Genomic DNA, 25,930 nt, shown 5'->3' on the forward strand with positions numbered 1-25,930 from the left:
AATTACTGTTGGGTGTACGATCGTTTCGGTGCATCTTCCGCCGCCCTGGAAAGCTGCTCCTTCGTCCGGTGGTCGTTAGGTTGTTTTTTGTTTTGTTTTGTTTTTTTCCGATTCGCTCGTGAGCCTATTAGCTCTATCCGTGTAGCCTTTTTGTTGCAGCCCGATCAAGACGTTCTAATGACAGGGTAGGCGCTTGAATTGATTGATTTAACTTCATCACTTCATCGCCGTGCACGCGAATGCAGCTCCATCTTCCTGCGTCACTAGAAATCGGGATCGGCAAAATAAGATTGTGTGGTTTGGCTTTTTTTTTTGTGTGCACATGATTACCTTCTCTTTTTTAATGATCTTGGTGCAAGCTAGGTGAGGCGCGAGTACGTGTAATAAATACTGCGAATTGAAATTAATACCACTCAGCAGTTTGATTTACCCCTTTTTAAAATATCATTACAATAAAGCGAGCTTTTAACGCATTTACTTCGCTAAAAAAAGACTGTCGAACCCATTTCTCGATTACTTTTACACTATTTACACATTGCCTGTGGGGTGGTGTTAATTTACATCCTTTTTCGAAAGGACACACACACACACGATCCATTAGCGACCGTTGCCGATTAACGACACATACACTCCCTTGACGAGCATTAAGCAGCCATTTACCGCGCAAGCTAATTTACCCTCCCACAGAACGGCACGTTTAATATTTCGATTTCCTCGATGCATGGTGAACCGACCTCCTCGTGGCCGGACGTGTGTGATGCAATTATGTGTGTGCAGCATTTGTGTGTCTTGTGTAAAAAAAAAAAAGAACAGCGGAGAAACATTTATTTCCTCTTCATTGTCGTGCGCCCTCTGCTTACCATCCGCACTAATGCGAATCTTTAACACATCTCCGCGTCCCGTGCATCATCATCATCACCATCAACATCGTCATAATCGCACAATAAACCATTCAGCAGACGGGGGAGCGGAAGGTCAGAGCAGAGAACACAGACACACGGTGGTTCTCAGTGACACATTGCGGAGGAGAAGCCCCGTACTACACTATCATTCACACACACACACACACACACACACACACACACACACACACACAGTCGGTGGTGACACATGGGCAAAGCGCGTTTTGTAACCTCCCCGACCGAGCGGAGGGAAGGAAACAAGCCCATCACAACCCCATTACTCATATCGGCCACGTGGCGACGACTGATATGCAGAAAGCAACAATGGAGGTGTGAGAAGGGTTTGCAATGGGGCGGTTGGTGCCGTTCTGTGCGACAACTGCTGCTGCAGCGATGGAAAACGAGGTCAACGCACAATGCTCTTTTACGGCTTGCCTAGGTCATCGCCAGCCTCGCTGTTGTCTGTCAAAATAATTCATAATTTTTATTGGCGGATACAGTTGGGGGAAAAGAAGGGACGAAATAGTCAGTGCTTTGTTTCACGCATCGTTGAAATTCTTTCCAGTGCTTTAACCCTGCTCGAAGCGATTTGAAAAAAAAACACACACACACACAAATAGATAAAACAGTAATGCATCAGTTTTTTTACGGGTACAACCCTCATCTACAAAAAGTGGAAAAAAAACAAAAAAACAAAACTATGCCAAACAGTGTGCAATTGCACTTCAAACCATCTACCATCCCACTCCCCCTTCAGCCTGTTGCTTTATGGCCCAGTTGGAACTCTGCTACGCCCCCTGTCTCTCTGTCCCCTATTTTCAGCTACCCTTATCGGTGCATTTGGCATTGGCCACTGTGACGTGCGAAAACCTCCGATTGGCCCCATAGCTCCAATGCACACGTGCGTGCGTGTCTGCTTTTTGGCACATCCACCTGCTGGATGGGGAGATTGTGGATTGTGGTGCATTGGTTGGCCACATCGACCTGCAAATTCACCAGCAGCAGCAGCATTGTTAGGGAGGGGAATTATGACGCCAATAGGTCGCCACTACCACCCATAGGGGAGCGCTTCGTTTGCACTGTCGTATTGTCTGTGTAGGTTTGGCTGGGTTTATTTCGTTCCCAAATAAATGCTTTCCTTTTGTGTGCATAATGCAGTGTGTGTTCTTCTGTTCTGTTGCTCCACGGGTAGAATTTAGAGCCCGCTGCACAAGATGGACTTGTCCGCAATAAAGTGGCCAATTATTTGGGCTCACACTTTATCGCGGTGAGTTTATCGGGGCGGTCGTGTAATGAGCACATAAGTTTTCCGTTTTGGTCAAATGCCAGACGATTGTGTGAGGCAGTGTCTACCGTGCAATTGTGAAGGATACATTTATAGTTGTGTTTTAGCTGTTCATGTTCATCTTTTGCAATTTGCCTTTGTTCTATCGCGGAATAGCTTAGTTTGATTTGGTTTATCTTCTCTTTATTTTTTATTTCATTATATTGTTTTAGTTTTCTTTAAAAATATCATGAATTGGTTCATTCGTTTCGATTCATTGGTTTCGTTTCATGAATTTCTGTTCAATCTTAACCAATCTTTACATCTTTTCCTGTTTATTAAATTAATTCTACAAAATTTATTGTGTTTCGAAGAACTTTCTTGCTTCTTCCTTTAATTTTTACTTCCTGCATTTGTAAAGGATATATTTTTGACACTGTTTATGTTAATCTTTTTCTATTTGTCTTTGTTCTATCGTGGAATAGCTCAATTTGGTTTAGTGTTTTATCTTTTTATTTTTTTAATTGTTTTATTTTGTTTCATTTAAAAAACAGTTTTTATTTCATTTGTTTTTTTAATGAGTCTTTTTTCTTGAAACTTAACCCATCTTTACATCCTTTTTGCTTATTATATTTATTAAACTATTTTTAGTTTTACTTCTTAATCATAACATAGACAAATACATTAATGATTAAATTCATCTAAGGATAGTAATTTTTAATCTCTTAATTATTCGAAAAACTCCTTTCAACGCTGTAGCGTTAATTTAATACAAGTCTAAAACTTCATAACTGTAAAATCACATCCTATATCAAGCCACTTTTTCGTCATCTGTTTTTTTACCAAACTATATGTTTCTAACTGCGCAACTAATGGTCATTTGTCTTTAGCGGTGCTGGTGATCTCACACTTCCGGCACACACGGAACACCGGTAGGCCTGGTGACGGCGGCGCCGGGTTAAGCCTACACCGCTCGCCACCCGTGATTAGTCTCATTTTCAAAGGCACGATTCAAATGCCTTTTTTTTCTGCGTGAACTGCGTGTGTCTATACATGCTTTATTTATACCGTCATCGCTTTGCCTGCCCAAAAGTGCAAATTAACTCCGAGTTGGTGCCGCTGGGCAGATGTAAGAGGATTTTTTTTATTAGCGTATTGTGGATTACTCAACGCCCAAGCGCATAAATTGCATGTAATTTGTTTTTTGCGTCTCTAGTTCGTCTGTTCAATTGATCGCACGCCATTCAATCTGTGTGATTATTAGTAGTGTGTGCTGTTTAATAATGTGCGAATTTTGCCTGCCCTAAGCTGTGCCAAACACATGCAAACGGCAGCAGTACAAGCTGGGAAGTCTATTAATCATTTATGTATTGCTTTCAGACGGACTAAGAGATTTTAGTAATGAAATAAATCGTTCAATGTCTCACTGTTTGCTCTCCAGTTCGGAAAGCATTTCACCACATTACGCAAAAGCTCCACCTTGCAATAGATTTGGCATCAGAGAGCTTCAAACAAAATTCTTTCCATACTCAGCAGCATCTCACAATTCCCCCCAATTGCTGGAAATCCCGGAAAGAGCTACGCCACACCTTAGCCACGATAATTCAATTAAACGGAATGATCTTCACAATTCTTCGTTAATCGCCCCATCATTGCTACTGTTTTCGGCCGTCCGCCGGTTGATTTCTCTTTCGATCGCACCATCACGGTCCGGGTTGAGTCTTTCCGCGTTGCTGTGTTTGGATTTAAACAGGCTTTTTTATTTTTGGCCACACGAATGCCTTCTTTCAATGACTTTCAGACTGTTCCTATTTGCGGTGCGCTTCCAGCATCCACAGCTAATTCTTCCCAACAGTTGCGTCAAGACACGGATGCAAAGACCATTCACACACCCGTCGAATGTGCGGACAGCGAAAGGCAAACAACGCACGGAATCGCACCAGAATAGATCGGATGAGTCTTAAGAATTGAGCAACAGCGGGTTCGAATTTGAAATTAAGGCTTTGCCTTCAACACAACCGCCACAGAGACAGTGATGATGATGAGCTGCCGCGCTGATCTCAGCGAAAATTATTTCGCCTCGGTGATGTAATGAGTGTGGTATGTTGAAGAAATTAAATATCAAAATATTGATGATGCAAAGCAACATTTTGAAGCTCCGTTTGCGCCGCCATTGTGTTGCTTCTGTGAGGGTGTGCATGTTTGTGTTTTTTTTTACTTACATTGTTTTCTTTACTTCTCCACAGCCTCATTCAACCACGCTGTTACATAATTCCAGCAATAAAAGCAAACTTCTAAGCTGGAAAATCCCTCCAACAGAAACGTGTGGCATTTTCCAGAAATTCTGTGCATGTTTGTACCCTCATTTTAACGACCATCGTTCTTGTTGTTCGCTGTTGTTTTGCCCTTTTTAATAGTGGCACATACACCGGCATTAAAAATAAAGATCAGCGCCACTGTACATCACTACTCACTCTATCTGCGATCTGTCTGCTTGCTGGTGACTGTTCTGGAAAATGGTGGAAAGTTTTCACGCCCTATCAGCGGCACCCGATCGTCGTCACCTCCCCGGTTAGGGGCGACATTTCATTGTCGGCGGATGCGGACGATGGTGGTTGGTTTGAAAATTTTCCATTTGTAAGCTATTTTTAGCCTCACATTTGCACAATTTCACGCTCCCCGGGTTGCAGTGTTGTAATTTCCAAGCTAAGCCTGATAAGCCGTGCATAAATGTAAATTAATGACAATTTACAGGTACCACGCGCGCGTGTGTGTGAGTGATGATTTTGATCAAACTCCTCCCCTTTGTCATGTGTCTCTAATTCAATAAGGGAAAATCGCAAAGATCTCTTTCTATTTTGTGCTGTCTGGTGTGTCTGTGCTCTCTTCCGAACAAAGCAACTGACTACAATAAAAGATGTGTCTGTCACAATTCGCTAAACTACCAAAGTGCTTCCAATTACCGTACACAATTACGTACCGTTTTCGCGTTTAACACACCTTTTTACGCGCTCATTTAGACTAGTTTTTTCTTTCTATTTTTTATTGCTTGATGTAAATAAGCTCCAGACACTTTAACGTTTACGTGTGTGGTTTATTGCTCTTTGGGTTTGTTGGTTTTTTTTTTTTGCAATCAATTTTTGTTTTGGCGCCAACCAACCAAACCAGCAGCATTACATTCAACAACTGAGGGCATATAATTACTAGTAAACACACACGCACATAGTGCAGTACAGTGGCTGAACACAATCTGACAAACAAATAATTGTCCCATGAGTTGTGAGTTTCGTCTCGCTGTCTATCAGCCGCATGATGGCAACAACACGAAACAAAACAATAAATTAAATAAACAGCAGCAGCGCACTGGGCTCGTCGTCTCGTGCGGAATCATCATCGACAAGGCGCAACTGTGTAGAAGTAACCCTCTTTTTTTTTGCTAATTGCGTGCATTTTATTTATCGTGTGTGCGAATTTTTGTGCTTTATCATACAGTTACGAACTTGGAACCTTAGCAGGTCTGAGCAGGGTCTGATTGATGCGTAAATTGAGCCCCGCACATAGTTACTGCTGTCTCAAAGCTTGCTGCTAGAGAGACGATAGAGAGAGGAGGCTTCACAATTTGTCTGCGCCGCACATCGTGTGCGCTGCATCGAAAGATATTAATTGCATCGAACGGATATGGATGGCACCGAGCGTCTCGCGGTCGTGGCAAATTAATGCGCTTATTTCGAATAATTTACCAATGGATCTGGCTTATCTTTTGTGGATGTCCAGATAAATTGTGTGCAAAACGATTATTCTTTTGCCGGCAAGTGCCGACAAGCGCTGGCAAGATTAAAGCTCGCTTACACGCTTGTAACTTATTCGAGCATGTAAATCATTGATTATTATTTACGCCAATGATGAACTTGTACCCATGGAAACAGTGTGCTTTCATCCTGTTCGGGCTTGGGCTTTTATGTAAGCCTACACAGGGTTTACAGTGATTCTACTCGCACGCCACCGGATGATGATGATACACTTTGCCGCGGCGGGGCTTTGATATTGTTGCACCCCCAGCATCTCATCGCTCTGCTACATCTCTCTTCCCACCGCGCTCAGGCAAACAAGCTGATTTAATGTGGCGTTATTTTTAACCTGCACTTTGTGTCGATAATTGATCCCCTCGGCACAAGGTACATCGGTTGCCGCAATGCGTGAGAAACACACATGATGAGCGCGTGATCATCTCCCCCCTCGTGCCGCGCAGTTTTGTTCTCTCGCCGAAACCTGTGGGGCGCACTGCTCGACAATTGCCAATGCAAACACTATCCACACTATCTTGCTGTACGCATAAATTTTCAGCCACCAACACTAGAAACCAGTTCCCAATTAGATGTCTAACTGAAAGACACGAATGTCGCCTAACAACGCCACCATCTATTTGTGGATTGCAAAGAGAAAAATGATGGTCCCTTTCGCTCGGTGGAAAACATTGCAAAACATTCCCTTATTGTCACTTTGTGCGGAGAGCAGCATCATCATCATCAACCGCTTTGGGTGGTTGTATTCCAATAGAAATTGTTTAATGCATCGACAAGCCTTCCCCCCATGTCGAGCGCTTTCCAAAAACGCTTCATAGTGTTAATAGCGGCAAGGTTCGGCGTAAGGGCCTGGAAGGCAAAACGCAGCTTATGTCACTCGTAAGGATGGGGACCATTTTGTCTCCACCTCACCCGGAGTCGTTGCGAAATGGGCAAAAATGCATCTGCCGCCCTGATGCCAATTAAGGGCGAGATAGGGTCGTGCTGCTGCTGCGAGCCTTATCGTTGCGAATTATGCACACCCGGGCCCGCCGTATTTGTATGATTAGCTTTTTTTTTACCGTACCACAGAGATGCAGATTTGCCCCAACTATTCCACCACCAATGCCTCCCCTGTATATGTCAAACGCTGATCGCCCATCCTGTGGCAGGAGAAGCAAAAAGGAGCAGGGCGCGGTACGGGAAATGTATCTAATACACACCCTGCCTGCCTGCCTGCCTGCCTGCCTGCAAGCGATGGGTAGTAGTGCTGGGTAATTATAGACTTTCTTCGTAACAAGCGGGTGGCGCGCGCGCGCTCACTCTCCCCTCGGCCCTTTGGGAGCGATTGGCTTGCCGTGCTGTGATGGGAGAAATGGCCATCCTGCCAACCCGCCCGTCAACCGGCGCCGTATAAGGGGTCCACCACACGTGGTCTAGATTGGCCACGTCCGCCTGCATGATAGTCACCTGTCCAAAATGGACAATTTCCAACGACACCCATGGGCAGCGGCTGCCGGCCCTAGGATGTGTTTCGGTTGCGTGTGGCAGGCGCTAATTAACTTTCCTCCGGGCCTTTCCTTCGGGGCGTTGGTGCGGTCGTTCATTCCAGCAAATAAAGTCCGGCAGTAGCAGACAGTGTAGGTAGCGGTGGTAGTGGTGGTTGCTGGGATGGCAACTGCAATCAAGCCCTCCTAACACCATCGGAATGTGTTGCCCTTTTTTTCGCGCGTGTTACAGTGTTACCTTTAGCATCGCTTTATGATTTCCTATGAATTTTACACCTTTTTTTTGTAATGCAATTAGGGTTCTTGTAATGAATGTTATTAGGTTAGAGGAAATATAACGAAGAACACGCAGCATGTACTCTTTCCATTATCGTTTGTCCGGTTTGTACTTCAGTATTGTTCAATTATTCGATTGTCTGGTCAAAGAAAATATACTCGTTTATACACAGTGTTCAATGTGTGTAGTACAAGGTTGCCCAAAGTGTATTTGTGGCAAAATTACTTTCGAACTCAATTGACTCCTCATATCTGCGGGCCATAATAACCTCAATATTTGGACAGGACTAAGACTAAGATTTCCTTGGTCGATAAAACTGCCTTTAATACAGTTACGAATAAGAGCAACTCATAAAGAAGACCTACAGGCAACTCCTGGAGAAATGGTGCTAGAGCAAAACTTAACACTACCAGAAGAGTTTATTCAGCATGTACAATTGTCGCAAAATACAGAAACCAACCAATCAGAAATTATAAGAACGCTTAGAAATACTTTAAAAACGTTTAAAACATGTATACCTACATTAAAAACCAAAAAAACATTATTACCCAGAAGAACTACAGAAATGCAAATTTGTATTTGTTAGTCTTAGAACTAGGACTCTAAGACGTAATGAATTCTCAAGTATTAACTTTTGGGAGATGTCAGCAAGGCTCTAATAAACCGTTTTTGTCCACGGCCTATCATATGTGTATTTTGATTTGAATTGCTCTAATTTACTCAACTGACTAGTATAGGATAGATTTCATGTTACATGGGCCACACAAGAGGCCATGCCGAATTTTTTTTTGAATAAATAAATAAATAAATAAATAAATCGCTTTGCTCCTTACACTTTATTCCTTCAATTCTTGGATCAAAAATGTATTGATGAATTCTTGGTTGTGTTACTCACTGTTTTAGGAATGTATTACAGTCAATACACAAAGTTTATTTAAGGTTATGGTTGCTGAATTGGTAATAAATGTAATATACAAAAAAATAGTTCGATTCATATTGAAATTAGTGACTTCAGCTCGGAAAATCTAATTTCTGCAAAAATTCAACAATTTTTCTGTGCAAAATTCCACCGATGGAGCCATACTGTACTGAACAAAACTCTATTCCAACCCCTTACGTCATTTTGCTAATCTGCTCGTTTACTTACTCTTCTCTCGTTAGATGGTACTTCCGCAAGATCAAAAGAATAGAGGCGGAGAAGAAGCTGCTGCTACCGGAGAACGAACACGGCGCATTCTTGATCCGCGACTCGGAAAGCCGTCACAATGATTATTCCCTATCCGGTAAGTACATCTTGAGGTTTCCTTCTCCTTCTCCTCCTCTTGATATTGACGGTTAATAATTGCTAATTCGCCTAATTCCTTTTCCGTTCCAGTGCGCGATGGCGATACGGTCAAGCACTATCGCATACGGCAGCTGGACGAGGGCGGCTTTTTCATCGCCCGAAGGACCACATTCCGCACGCTGCAGGAGCTGGTCGAGCACTACTCGAAGGATTCGGACGGGCTGTGCGTGAACCTCTGCAAACCGTGCGTACAGGTAAGGCGCAAGCGAAGTGTTACTCTTTTCTTTTCCTTTAATCGGTTTCATGCAATACGGCATTCGCTTTCCTTCTTGCCCTGTGAGATGCTTCGCGAGTTTGCTTCTTTCTTTTTTTGGTTTTCTATGTGAAATCGTTTCATTCTCGGTCGCTTCTTACAATCGGTAGAACGTTTCTATTATTTCGCGCAAATTCCTTCTGTTTCACATGTGAGCTGTGTGTTTGTGATGCTTTGGTCGTTTCTTGCGTTAGTTTTGTCGTTACGTTTTGTTGTGGACTTTCTTTCAGTTTCGCTTTCCATGTTGAATGTGTTCTTTTACAAGCAAAATAGAACATTTTATGACAGTGGTTCTTCTCTACGCGAAAAAAAAGAAGAAACGATTAATGTTTATAGATACTTTCTGACTCGTTAGACACCCACATGTGCGTCTTCTGCACTGTTTGCTTTGATTTTGCCATCCCATATACATCCCAAAACGGTGGAATTCACAGCTCAGTACGAAATCTGACTATTCCCGCATACTGTTCCTCCAGCAGGACAGCACATGAAAGACCAATGGTGCTTTCTTGGTTGATTGATTTTCTTTATCTCCAAAAAACACACCTCCCCTGTTTAGATTCGGTTTATAGCTGTTATTCCTTCATTTCGCCAAATCTCTTTTTGATGTCATTTTCCTTTTCCTTTGCACTGTCCCGTTGTGGAGCAGTCGTTGCCATCAAGCAATAGTTGGGTATATTTAACACAATAAAAAAATGCTCCCTCCCCTACAATGTGGCTCAGCCCACCATGAATGGTTAAATTTTTGACGGCTAAAATCGACTGAACTCCCGTCGCTTTTGAAAAACTAAAAATCCAATTAACCCAACTCGTAAAAATGACACCAGCTCCCCCGACCGCCACACCTGTCGTCTGTCTGCGTTTAATGGCGGGGAGTTTGAGTAGGAGCACACACACCCAAACGCCATTAGTGCTGCTCCGCTGACCGAATGTTTCGCGATGATCGCTCCTTTATCGCTCTCCTCGCTCGTCGTCACCTGAAATGGTTTTAAATCTTACGTCAAACCGGCCGGACGGACAGAGAGGCCGGAGAAGAAACGTTTTCGCGAGCCACACGGCGATTGTCTCGTCCTGGTCGCGCGGTCGGTGGGTGGGCGGGTGTGTTGGGGCGCGCCACCATCCGTCACTCTGAAAGGTTCGTCGCCGGGCGTTTAAAAAGTCTCTTTTAGCTCGTGCGAACGTACTTCCTCCTCCTTAACGTGTCCGTGCTCTGTCTCTCTCTCTCCGCTTTCAAGGGCGTCCCGAGCTTTCTTCTAACCAGATCTTTCTTTCTCTTTCTCTCTCTCTTTCTCTATTTTCTTTTGCTTCTCTGTTTAACCTTCGGTTGCGGTGTATTATCGTCTTCATTTTTTTGGTGCGCCTTTTTCACTGTCAACATTTTCACCTTCATCATCAAACTAAAACACAAAACAAACCGGATTAAACGCAATAACATTCGCGTGCGCGCGCACCCATGAAAAAACGATCAAAATCAATCAATTCCATTCGGTTAAAATTATCGAACTCACTTTTGAACAAAACAAACGAACGGGAACCAATAAATGGAATGCTCAAACCGACCATAAAATCAACCAACCGATCAACTACAACAACCTCACCATCTTTTCTCTCATTCGTCATCTCAACATATCAACATCAATCATTTGCACAGTCAAGTCGTTACTATCAGCTGTTTGAGGTAGGAAGCAGTGTTTGTTTGACTACAGCATACTCCCGCCCTCTCCACTCCGTCGTTGATGATCAATTTTTAAGAAAAATGCAACATTAAACATAGAATTTCCATGCAATGCTCCGTTCCATTGTCTTCAGCTATCCGTTAGAATGAATTTGTGTACAGTAAACGTAAACATAGCTAGTTGATGTTGCGTAGTTTTCCTCCCTTAGTGTACAAATGGTAACAGTTTAGGCCTCAGTGTTGATTTTAATGGTTACAATTAGTGTTTAACTTTGTTCCTTTTTAGTGCCTCTTACTTTGTTTTATAAAAAGTTGAAATTTTAACTTCCTAAACTTTTATGATTTCTATGTAAATAAATTGTACAATCTCTTGCTTTGTAAATAAACGACACCCCTGTGTACGCATTTCCCCACCAGCAATAGAAGCTTTTCTTCGTGCAAGGCCTTACCGGCACAGTTGATCCTCCTTGTTTCCCCAACCTAACGGTACCCAGCAGCTCTAGCCCATGAGGGGTTGTAACTCCCAACCCCACCCCTACGTCCCGAAACGTCATCTTCGCGAATGACGCTGCGACCGTGCGGCGTTGTTCCAATGCACCCAACGGCCTTGGATCCTAACGGGCCAAACCGCCGCCGTCGCCGCTATAAAAACACACCGAAAAAAAAAGAAACGCGTTCAATGGCTTCCTGCCGGCTGCTCTGGGAGATTGGTGGAAGGGGAAGGAAAGGGAAACAACCACACACACACACACCACCGCACACCACATTCCCGGGCCACGTTGTTCCTACCCTGTGTAGGGTGTGCTGTTGGTGGTGTTCCGATCGTTCGATCGTGGCGTTTCGATGGATGATCTGTCATGGCTTGTTTTGCAAGCGAGCAGGCAAGCAAAAAAAAGACCCACAAAGAAACGTAACGTCATGAAACACGGAGCATCATCATCTCATTTGATATGCGATGCTCGACTCAAGACATAAAATACACACACATACACACGAACGCGCACCCGTTTAACTGCCCCCTGCGACCGTTCGATCGGTTCACAAAGCTCCAAAGCTTCAATCGATCGCGGTACACAAAGCTATACAAGAACGCGATGTCGCACATGATGATTATGCCGTTCGGATAAAGCTCCATCGCAGTGGTGCTGCGTATTTGTACTACGTTCTAGAACAAGTTCTAGCCAATCTGATTAACCACAAGTGTGTGTGTGTGTGTGTGTTCAATCAGTTTGATTTTTTTAATTGAAACATAAATTTCGCCCCGCTTTATTATCCGCTTTCGATTGAACAATATTTCACCACTGTTTTACATACAATTGTGTGTGTGGGTAATTTAAAAGCACCCCCTGCAGCTCGACACACGGAAGTGAACGAACCAATAACGCAAGGCAAATCAATAAATCGTATGAAGAAGCAAGCACGGTCAATTTCCAGTTTCCAATTTATCTGGTACAAAACTAAACAGCCCCATCGGTCGGGTGTTACTGACGCACCCGGGTAGACTGCCCGCAGCAACCACAGCAAGGAATGGCGTATGATAAATGTACTGCAATTTATCATAAAGAACAAAACAAAAATCAATAACACACAATATGCATGCAGTCCACAGGCGCATACCTCTGTGCTATCTGCACTGCATACATCTTCTCTCAAATGCAACTGTTGCTTTGCGTGATTATTGCTGCCGATGGTAAAAGAAACAAAACGACGGCTCAATATGTGCCCCTATCCTGATTGATCTCTTCCTGGTGTTTTAGCTACAAGATTGAAAAATAACTTCTGCGCCTTTTAATTACACTATTTTCAAGCGAAAAGGCAAGGAGCAAAAGTGAACGATTGTGGTGCAGGGCACATAACACACACACACAGATCAATCTCTCTCGGACGAGACTGACGTACACGATCTCCGGAAACGGACGTTTTATTCAAACGCGCGCATCGCCAATGCAACAAAGCAGCGCCCAGAAAGACTTAAGGCGACGAACCGCAATTTGCAAACCCAAACACCCCTCAACAAACCCCCTTGCGATCGTGATCTTCGCTCAGCAAAGAAGCAACCCTTCTAGAAGGTTGGGAATGAAAATTGTACTTCCAATTTCTGTTGGCCCAAGAACAGAACAGAATCGAGCGATATAAAGTTAACGGAGTGTGAACGCTGCTTATTGCGTGACGTCAATGGTACGGCGTGTACAAAGGTAAGTCTTTGTGTGGTTGCCCCTCCGTCGCCAGCGCGCGTTCACTTTCATTTCAAGCGGGAGGAATTGTGCTACCTGTTGCTTAAAAATGTTAGAACGAAATTTACAAACAAAAAAAGCAAAAAAGCAAGACCACACAAACCGATTGCGGAAGCGTACAGTACAGTTGTTACCCCCTTAGCAACGCACATTCCAAACGCGTTTTCGTGTGCGCGCAAGAAGATGATCCACCTTTTGCGCCTACTACCACCCTTCATGCGCGCGAATTTATTTGTACATTGCCGGAAGAAACGCTGCTGCGCCTGCGCGGCCAACGACACAGTGAGCGGATGTTTTTTTTTTGTTGCTTCCTCGCCTACTCAGCCCAACCTGAGGAGCGCTTTAGTTGACACACACGCACTGTTCGTTGTTGGGTGTGTGTGACAGCGTGGTACGGCTCATCTTTCTGCCACGATACAACCGCTTGTGTGGTGTACCGGGACGCATTTGCATTCAAACGACTTTCTTCCTACCCACCGGCATGACGGCCACCACACCTCTTCGCGCGCGCACACACACGTTCGTTTTGCAAGTTTAATTACACTTTGGGCGGGACACGACACGGCGATCATCGAAAGATGCGCGCGCCTTCCCTTCACGAACGAGCAGAATTCGAATTCGAAGCGGGTGGTTGGCGTCGTTGTTGTTCTGTGACCTGCTTGCTGGACATTGACCAAGGAAAGAACGTCGTCGTCGCATTCCACCGTTCTTGCCTTGTAGTATTTATTGATGCTAGCGCACGATCGCGCGCGCACTGGTGGTGGTAGAAGGTATTCCGAGGTGCTGCTGTCGCCTCGGTGTCTAATGGTTGTAGCGAGGCGCTTCTTGCACCCATTTGTGTGTGTCTGTGTTTCGTATCTCACAAAACCAAATCACACCAGTGTCTCTTTCCGGAACGAAGACGACCTACCTCGCTGCTGTGTACGCATAATTGATAGTGTAAACCTTCTCCCATTCCTTCCCGTTCGTTTCATTTGTACACATTAATGTTGAATTTCAATGTGACTGTTTCTCTTGTTAAGCCGTTTTTTTCTTGCTTGCTATTATTCTTAATATGTTTCCCCTCATTCCCTTGTATTGTACAACGCCTAACGCTATTAAGTATGAAGCACAACAACACACCGAAGCGAAACATGTGTACTAAAACGACCCTCTTCCTTCCTCACAGATCGAGAAACCTGTCACGGATGGTCTATCTCATCGCACACGCGATCAGTGGGAAATCGATAGAACGTCCCTCAAGTTTGTGCGCAAGCTCGGCTCGGGACAGTTCGGCGACGTGTGGGAAGGACTCTGGAACAACACCACCCCGGTTGCCATCAAGACACTCAAATCAGGTAAGGAAAGGAGCATTGAAAAGGAGCTTTCTTCCTATCAAATACCTAACCCATTCTTCCCTGTCTCTCTCTCTCTCTCAGGCACGATGGATCCGAAGGATTTCCTTGCCGAGGCACAGATCATGAAGAAGCTGCGGCACGTCAAGCTGATCCAGCTGTACGCCGTTTGCACGCTGGAGGAACCGATCTACATCATCACAGAGCTCATGAAGCACGGCTCATTGCTAGACTATCTGCAGGGTAAGTGTGTGTGTGTGCTCACACTCTTGTTTTTTGGTTGCTAATCATTCATTTTTCATTTTCCCTCACAAAAACCACACACACACAGGTAAGGGCAGATCGCTGAAGCTGCCCCAGCTCATCGATATGGCGGCCCAGATTGCGGCCGGCATGGCGTACCTCGAGTCCCAGAACTACATCCATCGTGACTTGGCCGCACGTAACGTGCTGGTCGGTGATAACAATATCGTCAAGATAGCCGATTTCGGATTAGCTAGGTACGTTGGTGGGGAGAAAGGGCAGAAAGCGCCACCGGAAAGAAAAAGAAGGATTTGCTCACTCACAATGCCTCTTTTTCGTCAATTTTGCAGATTAATCAAAGAGGATGAATACGAGGCACGGGTCGGTGCCCGGTTCCCGATCAAGTGGACCGCTCCGGAAGCGGCCAACTACAGCAAGTTCTCGATCAAATCCGACGTGTGGAGCTTCGGCATCCTGCTCACGGAGCTGGTCACGTACGGCAGAATACCGTATCCGGGTAAGTGTTATTTTTTTTTGGTTTTTTGTCATTAAATGCCTATGCTAATGTATGTACCCCTCTTCATTCACCCTTCTTCAGGCATGACAAACGCGGAAGTGCTGACACAGGTCGAGCACGGGTACCGCATGCCGCAGCCGCAGAACTGCAACACCCCGCTGTACGAGATTATGCTCGAGTGCTGGAACAAGGACCCGATGAGGCGACCCACGTTCGAGACGCTCCAGTGGAAGCTGGAAGACTTCTTCACCATGGACCCAAGTGAATACAAGGAGGCCGCACCCTTCTGATAAATGTCCGGCCGTGCCACCGATCCCTCAACGTCGCTACCGTCGCCGGGAGCGCAAACCTCGTCATCATCATCATTAACAGCAGCAGCAGCAGCAGCAGTGATTGCAGCCCGGAACTAACAACCGGTATCTCTGCGCGCGTCCACCCTTCCCTTTTGGGTTTAGTTTTCTTTCTCTTCTGCCCAATTCCCCCCTGCCAACCGGACCGTGGCTCTTCTTCCTCTTCCCCGTACATATACATTGTACACCCGAGTCCGGGTCGGGTCGTTTGTTTTACTTGAGACGCAGAGACGCTGCTAACTACATCACTCATATGCGGTGGGGCTCCGGAGAGCGGAATGGTGGGGGCAATGCAGCAACTATTCGGCTATTTATTTAGGTTTCTACGATGCATTCACACACATTCACACAGTCACCGCTGCTTAGCTCTCATATATACATATACTGTAATATGTAATATGGCGTATTAAAAAAAACTAGGTTTATTAGGAGCGGGAAGACGACAAACAAACAAAAAAACTGTGTCACAGGCGCGCACAACCCGGGGTGTGGGACAGCAAGATAAAACGGGGAAAAGGAAAACAAAAACGCGTTTTGAGTCAGGGAGGGAGTTTAGTGTTTTGCCAATGTTGAAGTCGTCCCCCGAATCGATTAGCTAAAAAAAGGAAGGACGCAACCCTTCCCCGAACTGAGCGTATTTAGTGAACGATAGAGAAAGAGAGAGATATATATGCCAATCGTGCACGGTCAATCAGCAGTAGTGTGATTTATTAGCGCAAAAAAGCGGGAAGAAAGCGAAGACCGTGCGCACCGTGCCGCGTCTGTCAGGGGGTTTATTTTTGTGGTATTTTGTGTTAATTTTTGTCCCCCTTTCCTTAACACCCCCCCAGTTGGTGTGCACACATAGATGATTTCTCTATTAATTCTGCTTTATTTTTCGCGCTTATGATAGTTTATGCTCGAGGTTTTGTTGCTCTCCACGTACGTCCACTACTTTACATTACAGTTCGCGAATGTAAGAGAATGCTTTATGTGTGCTATGCTGACTCCGGATCGAATGTTGCAGTTCAATAGTAGCTTGAGGGTCACAGCACTACTACTCCGTGTATGAATTGTCCCCCCTTTGGGAGGATTGTTTTGTTTGTTTTTAGTGAAGAAATCGGCGCGCTTGTTTCTTTTGCAAATCGTACGTTTTTGCTTGACCTTCGTCCACAGGCGTGCAGTGTTAGCTTAATTGCACAACATCAGTTCGTGTAGGTTGTACTTGGTATGCTGCTTTTACTGAGTTTTGTTTTGTTTTTTTAAATGCACATTGATACGATTGCTCTAATTGTTACTCCTCGGGCAGCTGCTTCATGCGGGTGTGTGCGTGCTTGTGGCGTCCCTCGTTCGTAATATCGCTGACAGGTTTTAAAGCAGCTTCAGCAGTCTCTATGTGTCTAAACACTTACTAACACCTGTCCTGTCGTATCATTCCTGTCCTGAAGCTTTACATCGTAACGCGGGAGGAAGAGAGCTAGCTTAGCGTTAACGAGAGAGCGATACAAGGAGCATAGAACCAGCAACGACAATGTGGTACTGAATATTCGTTTGTTTGTTTCTTTTAAACTGTAGCAATGTTTGCTGATGATTTAAAACGCTTCTCTTTTTTTTCCTATTTCTAATTTTGTTTCTTGTTTAAGTTACTAAACGAAATGGGCGCGCGCGCGTGGGGAACGAACACAACGAGATTAGAGACACGTGGTGTGGATGAAACAATCAAAAGTCAATCAATCTCTTAATTCACTCGCGTTCATCAGAAGAGTTCGGGGCTCGGAGGGGGAAGGAGAAGTGGTAAGCAAAGGAAGTGGAACAGTGGAATGCGGGTGCATTTATGTTTAAGCAAACTCTCTCGGTACGTGTTAATTAATCGTTTCTCAGTATCATCAGTGGTAGCAGAGTTTAGTGGTTAGTGGTAGTTTCCTCCGTTTGCTTCACCACCATCCCATTACTCATTTAAAAAAGCAAAAACTGGAACTTTATACGACGAAAACACACACACAAGTATATAATGTAAGTGTAAATATGTTACGATCGATGCTTCTACTAGCTACTATTTTTTCGAATGAAGATCACTCTTTTTCATATTTTATCCCCCTCTCGTACACAGCCCCCCCGTGTTAGTGAACCCAGTAGCCGATATCGGTATCATGTACGTGTTTTTTTTGTTTCATTCTTTTATCTTGAATTCAGTTTGTCCCTGATGCAAAGTTCTTAACGGATAGGGATGTGACGTGTGTTGGCATGCTAGTAAAATGAATGATCTTCAATTGGTTTTGCGCGCCAAGAAGCAGGAAGAAGAGAGGAGACAGGAAACATAATAAAACAAATTTCACATGATAAGATGATGCAATCTATTTACAAATGCTATTTGTAATGGAAAATTAAACGAAAAAAAAACCTGACCCCTTCACAATAAATCACATACAAAGACGTTGGGACGAATACAAGGACACACACTCTACGTAAACAGAAATACAAATGATATTAATATAAAAAAAAAAACAGTGAGCTCATATTGCAACCTTCACTAAAGGAGAAAAATGCATCACAATTCCGTAATTGTGCGTGTGTGTTTTTATTGCAAATATATATAAATATATCGAGAGGCGCGTGAGAAAAGTGAGAACGAAAGCCCAATTGTATGTTTGCGTAGGGTTGATCGAGTGATCGTTTTGAGCAAGTGATCCGGTGTAGCAGGAGAACGCGGGGACAAACTTTGACAAACTTTTTCAACACACACTCTGAACAATGCTGAAGTCGCCCCACCCTGTATAAAGCTTTGCAAAGTTTCATCTTCTATAGCATATATACGCAATATACATACATACATGCATACATACACATATATTTCTCTCTCTCCGAAAGCACTAGGCTCTCATTAGTAGGCGCTAAAAGGAGCATCAGCAGCAGCAGCCAGCACCATCATACACATTCACGCGTTCTTTTTTAAATGTGAAGGCAAGCAGAGCAGCGCGTGTCGAATATAATACACTATGGATAGGATTTTCTCTGTTTTTTTTTTTGGTATAAGTGTAAATGTGTGTTGATGAAACGGGCAAACAAATATGCAAGTAGCTGAGTAAAGCAAAGGCTCGGCATGATTATAGCGATAAGTGAAACGGGAAAAAACCGGAAAACTATTATCTTTTGACACCAGACAAAACCGGGGTAGAAGGGATAATAGAGACATACGAAACAAAACAAACGAAAACAAACGTGTACTGCAGCAGGATGATAAGAAGGATACGTGGGTGGCCGATGGGGAGATAGTTGAAGGTTTCCATAGTCTTCTCGCTCTCCTTTGGCGTCACCCGCGATTTAAGTTCGTCGCAGAAAACTGAAATAAAACATAGAACTATATGAATATTATGCGTTTTGCGGTCTGTTTTATATCGATTTTGAATTGTTTTTTGACAATTAGAACAAATATTCGAATGCTTGTTGTTATATTACGATTTAAAAACAAATTTTAAACAAATTCATTGAGCAATCCGTTAAAATTGAGCAAAATTTGCACAATTTACACAATTTCGCAACGGTTTTTCTGCCTTTCGAATCAATCAGCTGATTTGTACAGTGCAAAGACATACGGCACGCCTTTTAGAAGAGAGCTCAACCCGCGCGCATAAACAGAACCGCTCGCGAGCGATGACAGCTCAACCAAAATACAATGCGCAACAAAGACAGCACCAGCAACACTCGCCACAACCCCACGGGAAAGAAAGAGACAGGCTAACAAGTCGGCGAGCAAGAAAAAAACTAACAACTCTGTCTGTCGCTGTGCCTGGCCGCTAGCTGAACTTCCCTCCCCGTCAATCCCTTAATATCTTTATTATCACCGTAATTAGCGCATTCGTGCGGTGGTGCTGCTGTTTGCTCTGATAGTGGATTGCGCCAGACAAGCACCACACCTATCAGTAGGCTTTAGTTGTGCAATATCCGTGGACAGACGTGCCACAAGTTAGATGATTTGCTAAGGAGGCGAGCGAGCGAGCGAGCGAGCGAGTGAGTGTGTGTGGGCCCACCAAACTCCTAAACTAAGGTGACCGGCGGTCACCGAGGAGACAGACCATGGCCAAGAGTAGAAACTTTGTGTTTGTGCTGGTGTGGTTCGCCCTGCTGATCAGTGCCGGCATACATCTCTTCTCCAAGGGTTTCCTGCTGACCCGGGTCGCCCAGACGAACGTGAGCAGCTGCATCAACTACGACCAGTATCGGTGCGAAAGTGATGGCAAAAATGGTTCCACCCAGAAGGTAACCCCCGGACACTGGATTCGTTCCTCTTAGCAGTTCCTTTTCGCTAATTCCTTTTTCCTCCCCTTTGCACACACAGAGTGAATGTGCCGGTGCGGAGAAGGCTTCCTCGATACTGCGTGACGTCGACATTGCGGCCGGCATTTGCTTTCCACCGAAGGCACGCGTCATCCTGCTCGTAATCGACGCGCTGCGGTACGACTTTGGCCTGTACAATCCGGACAATCTGCAGCCGGCACCGTACGAAAACAAGCTTCCGATTATGACGGAGCTGCTGCGAAAGCATCCGGATCATAGCAGGCGGCTCAAGTTTGTGGCCGATCCACCGACCACCACAATGCAGCGGCTGAAGGGCATCACGACCGGGAGCTTGCCCACCTTCATCGACATTGGCTCCAACTTTGCGTCGCCCGAAATCAACGAGGACAATCTGATCGATCAGGTGGTGCGTGCGAATCGCACCAGTGTGTTTCTGGGTGACAGTACGTGGACGGAGCTGTTCCCGCACCGGTTTACCCGGGAGTACGCGTACCCGAGCTTCAACATCTACGATCTCGACACGGTGGATAGTGCGATCGAGCGGCAGTTGCCGCGGGAGATGGCCCGCGGGGATTGGGATCTGATTGTGGCTCACTTTCTCGGCGTGGATCATTGCGGGCATCGGTACGGGCCGGTGCACGATGAGATGGAGAGGAAGTTGGGCGAAATGAACGACGTTATTCGGAACATTACCGAGCAGATGGCGGACGGTACGACGCTGCTCGTGATCGGTGACCACGGTATGACGCAAACCGGTGACCATGGCGGTGAGACGGAGAATGAGGTGGAATCGCTGCTGTTCGCTTACTCGAAGGGAAGTCCACTGCTGCCTCGGGCGTACGATGGACACGCGGACACGATGCAACAGATCGATCTCGTGCCGACGCTTGCCACCCTGCTGGGCGTACCGGTGCCGTACTCGAACCTCGGACAGATCATGTTCCAGCTGCTGCCCGACAAGCGCGTTGACAGCTTCCTGCGCTACCAGCTGGCACTGGTGCATCTGTGGCAGAACGCTCGTCAAGTGCAGAACTACTACCAGCAGTACGGTGAACCACGACCGATCGCCGACACCTCCGGCCCGCTCGAACCGGACCAAGAGCAGGAGCTGGACGACGCGGAAAACCTGTTCCTCATGCTAACGCAGCGTGTTAACAGTGTGTACACGGAAGCCGCCTTCCAGAGCTTCTCGGGCGATTTGCGTCACTATTTGCGCGGCATTCTGGATGGTTACCGGCGCATCTGGGTCAAGTTTGATCCGCAACTCATCTCGCACGGGCTGCTCATCACCTTTCTCGGTTGTTTCTCGATGGCGATTCTAATTGTGCATTCATCCGCGCACCAACTGGTGGCCATGTTTACCGAGGGCAACAACAGCTCGTACGCCTTTCTGCTGGTGGTGTTTGCGGCTCAAACCGGGTACGCTTGCCATGAGCTTTTTGGGCTAAGTTCGGCCCAGCACGGTGTGATTCTGTTCGGATCGGTATCGAGCGTGCTGTTGCTAGCCCTGCTTGCCATACGCCACTGGGCGTCCATCTCGGAGAACATGGCGAGTTGGAAACGATCCTCCAACCTACTGACGCGCGTCTCGTTCGTCTTCACCACGTGCGTTTTCTTCGCCAACAGCTTCATCGTGCAGGAACAGAAAATCCTTTCGTACGTGCTGATGGGCTTCTTCCTGACCGCACTCTACCAACTGCACTGCCTAGGCGGACGGTTCGCCCTCCCTCGAATGCGCTGGGCGGCGGTGCGTAAATCAACGCTTGCGAAGCTGGTTGCGCTTACCCTGTTCGCGCTGGTGATGATACGCCTGTCCGGCGGGTACTTCCGCTGCCGGGAGGAGCAAGCGAACTGTACGGATCATCTCGTGAAAGCCCCCAGCGCAACCTCACCCACGGAAGGGCAACGAAGGCGTGGAACGAGCGCCGACATCGGGCTACTGCCATGCGTTGCCCTCGTCCTGTACATCGTTTGCAGCCGCATGTACCTGAAAGCGTGCGGCAATCTGACCGGCACGAGCGTGAACGTGCTGCTGGCCCGGTACGGCCCAACCGTGGCCGTCGTGTGCACCTGTGCGCATTTTACCGTGTCGAAAGCGGGCGTCCAAAATGGTGTGCCGCAGCTGCACGTCGACGCGCTGGCTTGGGTCGTGTACGGGCTGCTGCTGGTGCAGGTGGGTGTGCTGGTTGGCTCGCCCCTCCTCCTGTACGTCCTGCCCAAGCGCACCGACGTGCTGAACGTCCTGTACGGTGGTGAGCGGAGCAATCTGGCGCCCGAAATCTATCGTCAGCTGAAGGAAAACTTTCGCGGTCGGGTCGCCAACGGCGTCAGCCCGGCGGACATACCGATCGTGTGCGGTCTTGGGACGGTCTATTCGTCCGTGTTCGTTGCTGCCGGGGCACTGCTCACCATCACGCTGGCGCTGCTGCTCGGCTCCCACGGCACGATGGGACTGATCATCGTGAACTGCGTGGCCGTTGCGTACGGCATTATCGCTTCCATCCTGCAGTACGAACAGTCGCACACCAGTTTGGCCGGTTGCATTCAACCCACCTTCCCGACGCTCCTCACCTGGGTCATACTGCAGCAGTACGGGTTCTTTGCGACCGCTCACCAGCCCACCCTGTCGCAGATCGACTGGAATGCGGCGTTCGTGGGGCGAACGTACCACTTCGACGGCAGTAACCTCCTGTCCGGTACGCTCGTCCTGCTCAACACGTTCTCCGTGACGTTTCTGCTGTCGGTGCTGTTTCCGCTGCTCGTGTTTGTGCCTTTCTGTGTGTACTCCATGTGGCCAACGCTGGCACAGCGACCGGTCACCAGCGCTCCCAGGACACCGCTGGGAGCGCCGAACGCTTCGACCACGATGCCGCCCGTTCGCGGCGGAAAGGGGGAGACGAGCAATACGCTAAGGAAAACGACGGCCGACGGTGGCAGTGTCGAGTATCGGAGCGTTACCGTGCACAAGGCGGAAGAGACGGGCGAAGTGGCGGACGGGGTGACCGATTTTGACATCACCAAGGGGGAGCTGAATCTGTACGAGAATGAGAAGCTGTTCATCGGCACCGTGTTCAAGACGGCCTGTCAGTTGATTCTGCTTCAGTCGCTGAGGGTAAGTTGCTTGAAGAACCCCCAAAACGAAAGCAAATTAACACACCCTTCTTCTCGTTCTTTTCCGTAGATATTCTGTGCCATGTTTGCCTGCACGCTGCACTGTCGCCATCTGATGGTGTGGAAGATCTTTGCCCCCCGGTTCATCTACGAAGGTATCGCCAGCTACGTCATGTTTGTTGGGGTGGTGCTGGGCTTCCTGCTGCTGCTACGGGTGCATCGTTCCGTCAGCGGGCTTATAACGGCCATCAACAAGAGCCGATAGGACCGAGAAGATGTAGGCAGCGAGGGTAAGTTAGGGTAGCGCCTTTTGCATTTCTTTCCCCTGGAGGTAGGATCTCCTTTCCATCATCCTCCACGACGACCATCACCACCTGCTCTAGTCTTGTGTTCAGTATCTCAGCCTTCCGTAATGCTCGTCGCTGTAGTAAGGGAGGAGGAACCGTAATATATGGTATTGTATCTCACTGACCATAACAGGATTTCTTGAGACACCACTGTTAGATAAGGTTTTGTTTTTTTTTTTAGTAGAAACTAGTAATGAATTTGACCGACAGTTCGTCGTACCGTGTGGAAGGGGGTGAGCGAAGTTTTCACCCCAGCACGTCCGGCACAATGAAGTTAGTGTTTTTTTGGTTTTTTTTTCGTTGTTAACTTTTGCATTTGCACAAATACAGCCTTCGATTGATAGAATTAATTCTAATTGTTCTCGGTGTTTCATTTGGTTGAAAGCCGCTCTTCCTTTCGTAATGATAAATATCACACACTGACAGCTAGAGGGCGCTAGTAGCAGCGGCAAGCGTTTCGCGCTTGAGAAGAAACGCTTCATTTGCTTCGGATTCATTTTTTTTTGTAATTTTTTAAAGTTTTTAATAGTTTGCATAATATTCGCAATTGTTTGCAAAATAAGCGATTATCTTAAAGTGAAACAAGAAGAAAACATATTGTGTAAACGGATAATTTGTATTGCTTATAGGCTTTTTAGCCTTAACTCATTAAAATAATCGTTGTAAACTTAAATCGTTCTAGAGCCTAGGCCAACAGCCTACAAAAATCATCTGTTTAGTTATAAGTATGCATTTTTTGAGTAATCACTATTAAGAATATGAAAAAACAGATCATCGCAACACGAAAATGGCAATAATAACGCAAGATGTAACAGGCAACGACTTTTTTGCACTGTTCGGAATCGATCTTTTAATAATAGTAACCAGTGGCGGATTTAACGGTGCGCGGACTGAGCGGCCGCGGGGGGCCCCGTCAATGTAGGGGCCCCGTGTATGGTAATTCCAGCATATAGAACAATGTGTACAGTAGTCTCAGCAAGAGCTTCTGTGCTAGTTAGGAGCCCCATGGATGAAGGGACTCATAAACTATTGGGGCCCAGTACAAGGATTCTGAACCCCCCCCCCCCCCCCCGCGAGCAAACCATTAAAGTGTGTTTGATTCAAAACCTAATGCAACCATATGCACCCCCCCCCCCCCCCCCCCCCCCCCGGTCGACACCAAGCGGGGGCCTCCAATCCTTTTAACGCTTAGGGCCCCCCACACCCTAAATCCGCCACTGATAGTAACACAATAACTGCTTCGTGGTTTAAACGTCTACTAAAGCAGCGTTAACAGTTTTAACTCTTTTTTGTGTAGTTTGTCTCATCGCTGCATGTTCACTGTGGATCTTCATTCCTCTACCATAGACACTGATTGACTGATTTTGGTGTGAAATGATCAACATGAGATCAACCTATGAATACTAGGTTTCCGAGGATGTGGAAAATTTCCTAAAATGTATGTAGTGGATAGAATTCAAAAAGAGAAATAATCTAAAAATTTTATCACAGCTTGTTATCTGAGTGGATCTTAATTAGTATCTAATAGGATCGTAATCTAAATGAGACGTTCTAAATGCTCTCTGAAGTCCTTTTCCTTTGTCAAATTATGATAAAATACTTCAGTTATGCCTATAATAACACGATACAGAGTTTTTCAGGAGTTCTGATAGTTGTGGGACACTTCCTTGACTCTTTATGGACAGACTCCTAGGAAATTCCTATTGGATTTGTCCAACAAGGGTGCTGTACAGTCCAATACCCATTACATTATGTTCATTTCCCGTAAGAAAGAGTCAATAAAGTATCCCACAGATATGAGAAACCCTGTAAGATGACAGAATACACAAGAATTGCCATAATACACATGTTTGGACACAACTCTCAGGAGATACTGATAGTTCTTTAATGTATTAAACTAATCACAACTAACTAGCTCTGCTTCGAAAAACCATAAAACTCATAAATTACCTTGGCAAAACGTGTTAAACTAATATAACTGCGCTTGCATTCCAGCTGCTGAAGGTGCATACCTAACATGAAACAATGCAGTGCACACATCGATAGATGCGAGATTCCAATCGCATCACTCCTGGCTACGCCACACTGAACCTATTGTTTTCCTCCTAGAAAAGCCCACTCACTAGATCACCTTCTGGCCAAAAGTCATTAACAGTTAGTCGCGTAGAATCGACCGCGGTGGTGCTGCGCTGGTGCACCACGAGTCGTTTCGATTGCCATCGACGCAAAGCGACGCATTCCCCATTTTTCCTGTTTGTATGCAAAGTACGACGCCGATTGACTGCGGGATCTGCAGCCAAACTACATCCTCTGTTCGCTCCTTTTTCCCACTCTCCATTGAATGGGGGGGGGGGGGGGGGGCATCATCGATATGCATCACGTGCTGCCATCAATTGTGTCAACTAGTTTGCGCACCGCCCCATCAGCACCATCCACCCCGATGGGACCACCGGCTGGAGATGGATGGTGTGCTTGATTGGTGGTGTGATTTTGCGCTTTGCCATTTTTGTGGC

The 25,930-nt window shown here is 46.1% G+C and overlaps 2 protein-coding genes across 10 annotated transcripts in view; both read left to right on the forward strand.

The window, feature by feature from the left end:
• Window positions 1–18,788, forward strand: part of LOC121592147 (tyrosine-protein kinase Src42A) — an 89,360-nt gene extending 70,572 nt beyond the window's left edge. For all 9 annotated transcript variants that reach the window (XM_041913513.1, XM_041913516.1, XM_041913514.1 and 6 more), the window contains 7 exons: window positions 8,895–9,016; window positions 9,109–9,272; window positions 14,409–14,577; window positions 14,659–14,817; window positions 14,906–15,074; window positions 15,168–15,334; window positions 15,416–18,788. In XM_041913513.1, the coding sequence (XP_041769447.1) occupies window positions 8,895–9,016; window positions 9,109–9,272; window positions 14,409–14,577; window positions 14,659–14,817; window positions 14,906–15,074; window positions 15,168–15,334; window positions 15,416–15,624 (1,159 nt within the window). In that variant the 3' untranslated portion in view covers window positions 15,625–18,788. The remainder of the gene's footprint in view (window positions 1–8,894; window positions 9,017–9,108; window positions 9,273–14,408; window positions 14,578–14,658; window positions 14,818–14,905; window positions 15,075–15,167; window positions 15,335–15,415) is intronic.
• Window positions 18,789–19,420: 632 nt separating this feature from the next.
• On the forward strand, window positions 19,421–23,767 carry LOC121592148 (GPI ethanolamine phosphate transferase 3). Its single transcript, XM_041913519.1, has 3 exons — window positions 19,421–19,920; window positions 20,000–23,071; window positions 23,141–23,767. The coding sequence occupies exons 1-3, from the start codon at window positions 19,738–19,740 to the stop codon at window positions 23,333–23,335; spliced, it is 3,450 nt and encodes a 1,149-aa protein (XP_041769453.1). The 5' UTR covers window positions 19,421–19,737; the 3' UTR covers window positions 23,336–23,767.
• Window positions 23,768–25,930: the final 2,163 nt, after the last annotated feature.

Source organism: Anopheles merus, chromosome 2L (genome assembly GCF_017562075.2).
Source record: "Anopheles merus strain MAF chromosome 2L, AmerM5.1, whole genome shotgun sequence".
NCBI lineage: Eukaryota > Metazoa > Arthropoda > Insecta > Diptera > Culicidae > Anopheles > Anopheles merus.

What these genes read in the sequence shown, in the direction of transcription:
- LOC121592148 (XM_041913519.1), top strand. Translation starts at nt 19,738, where the DNA reads ATGGCCAAGAGTAGAAACTTTGTGTTTGTGCTGGTGTGGTTCGCCCTG. An exon ending in AAAATGGTTCCACCCAGAAG is followed by an intron (nt 19,921 to 19,999) that starts GTAACCCCCGGA and finishes TTGCACACACAG; the next exon opens with AGTGAATGTGCCGGTGCGGA. An exon ending in TTCTGCTTCAGTCGCTGAGG is followed by an intron (nt 23,072 to 23,140) that starts GTAAGTTGCTTG and finishes TCTTTTCCGTAG; the next exon opens with ATATTCTGTGCCATGTTTGC.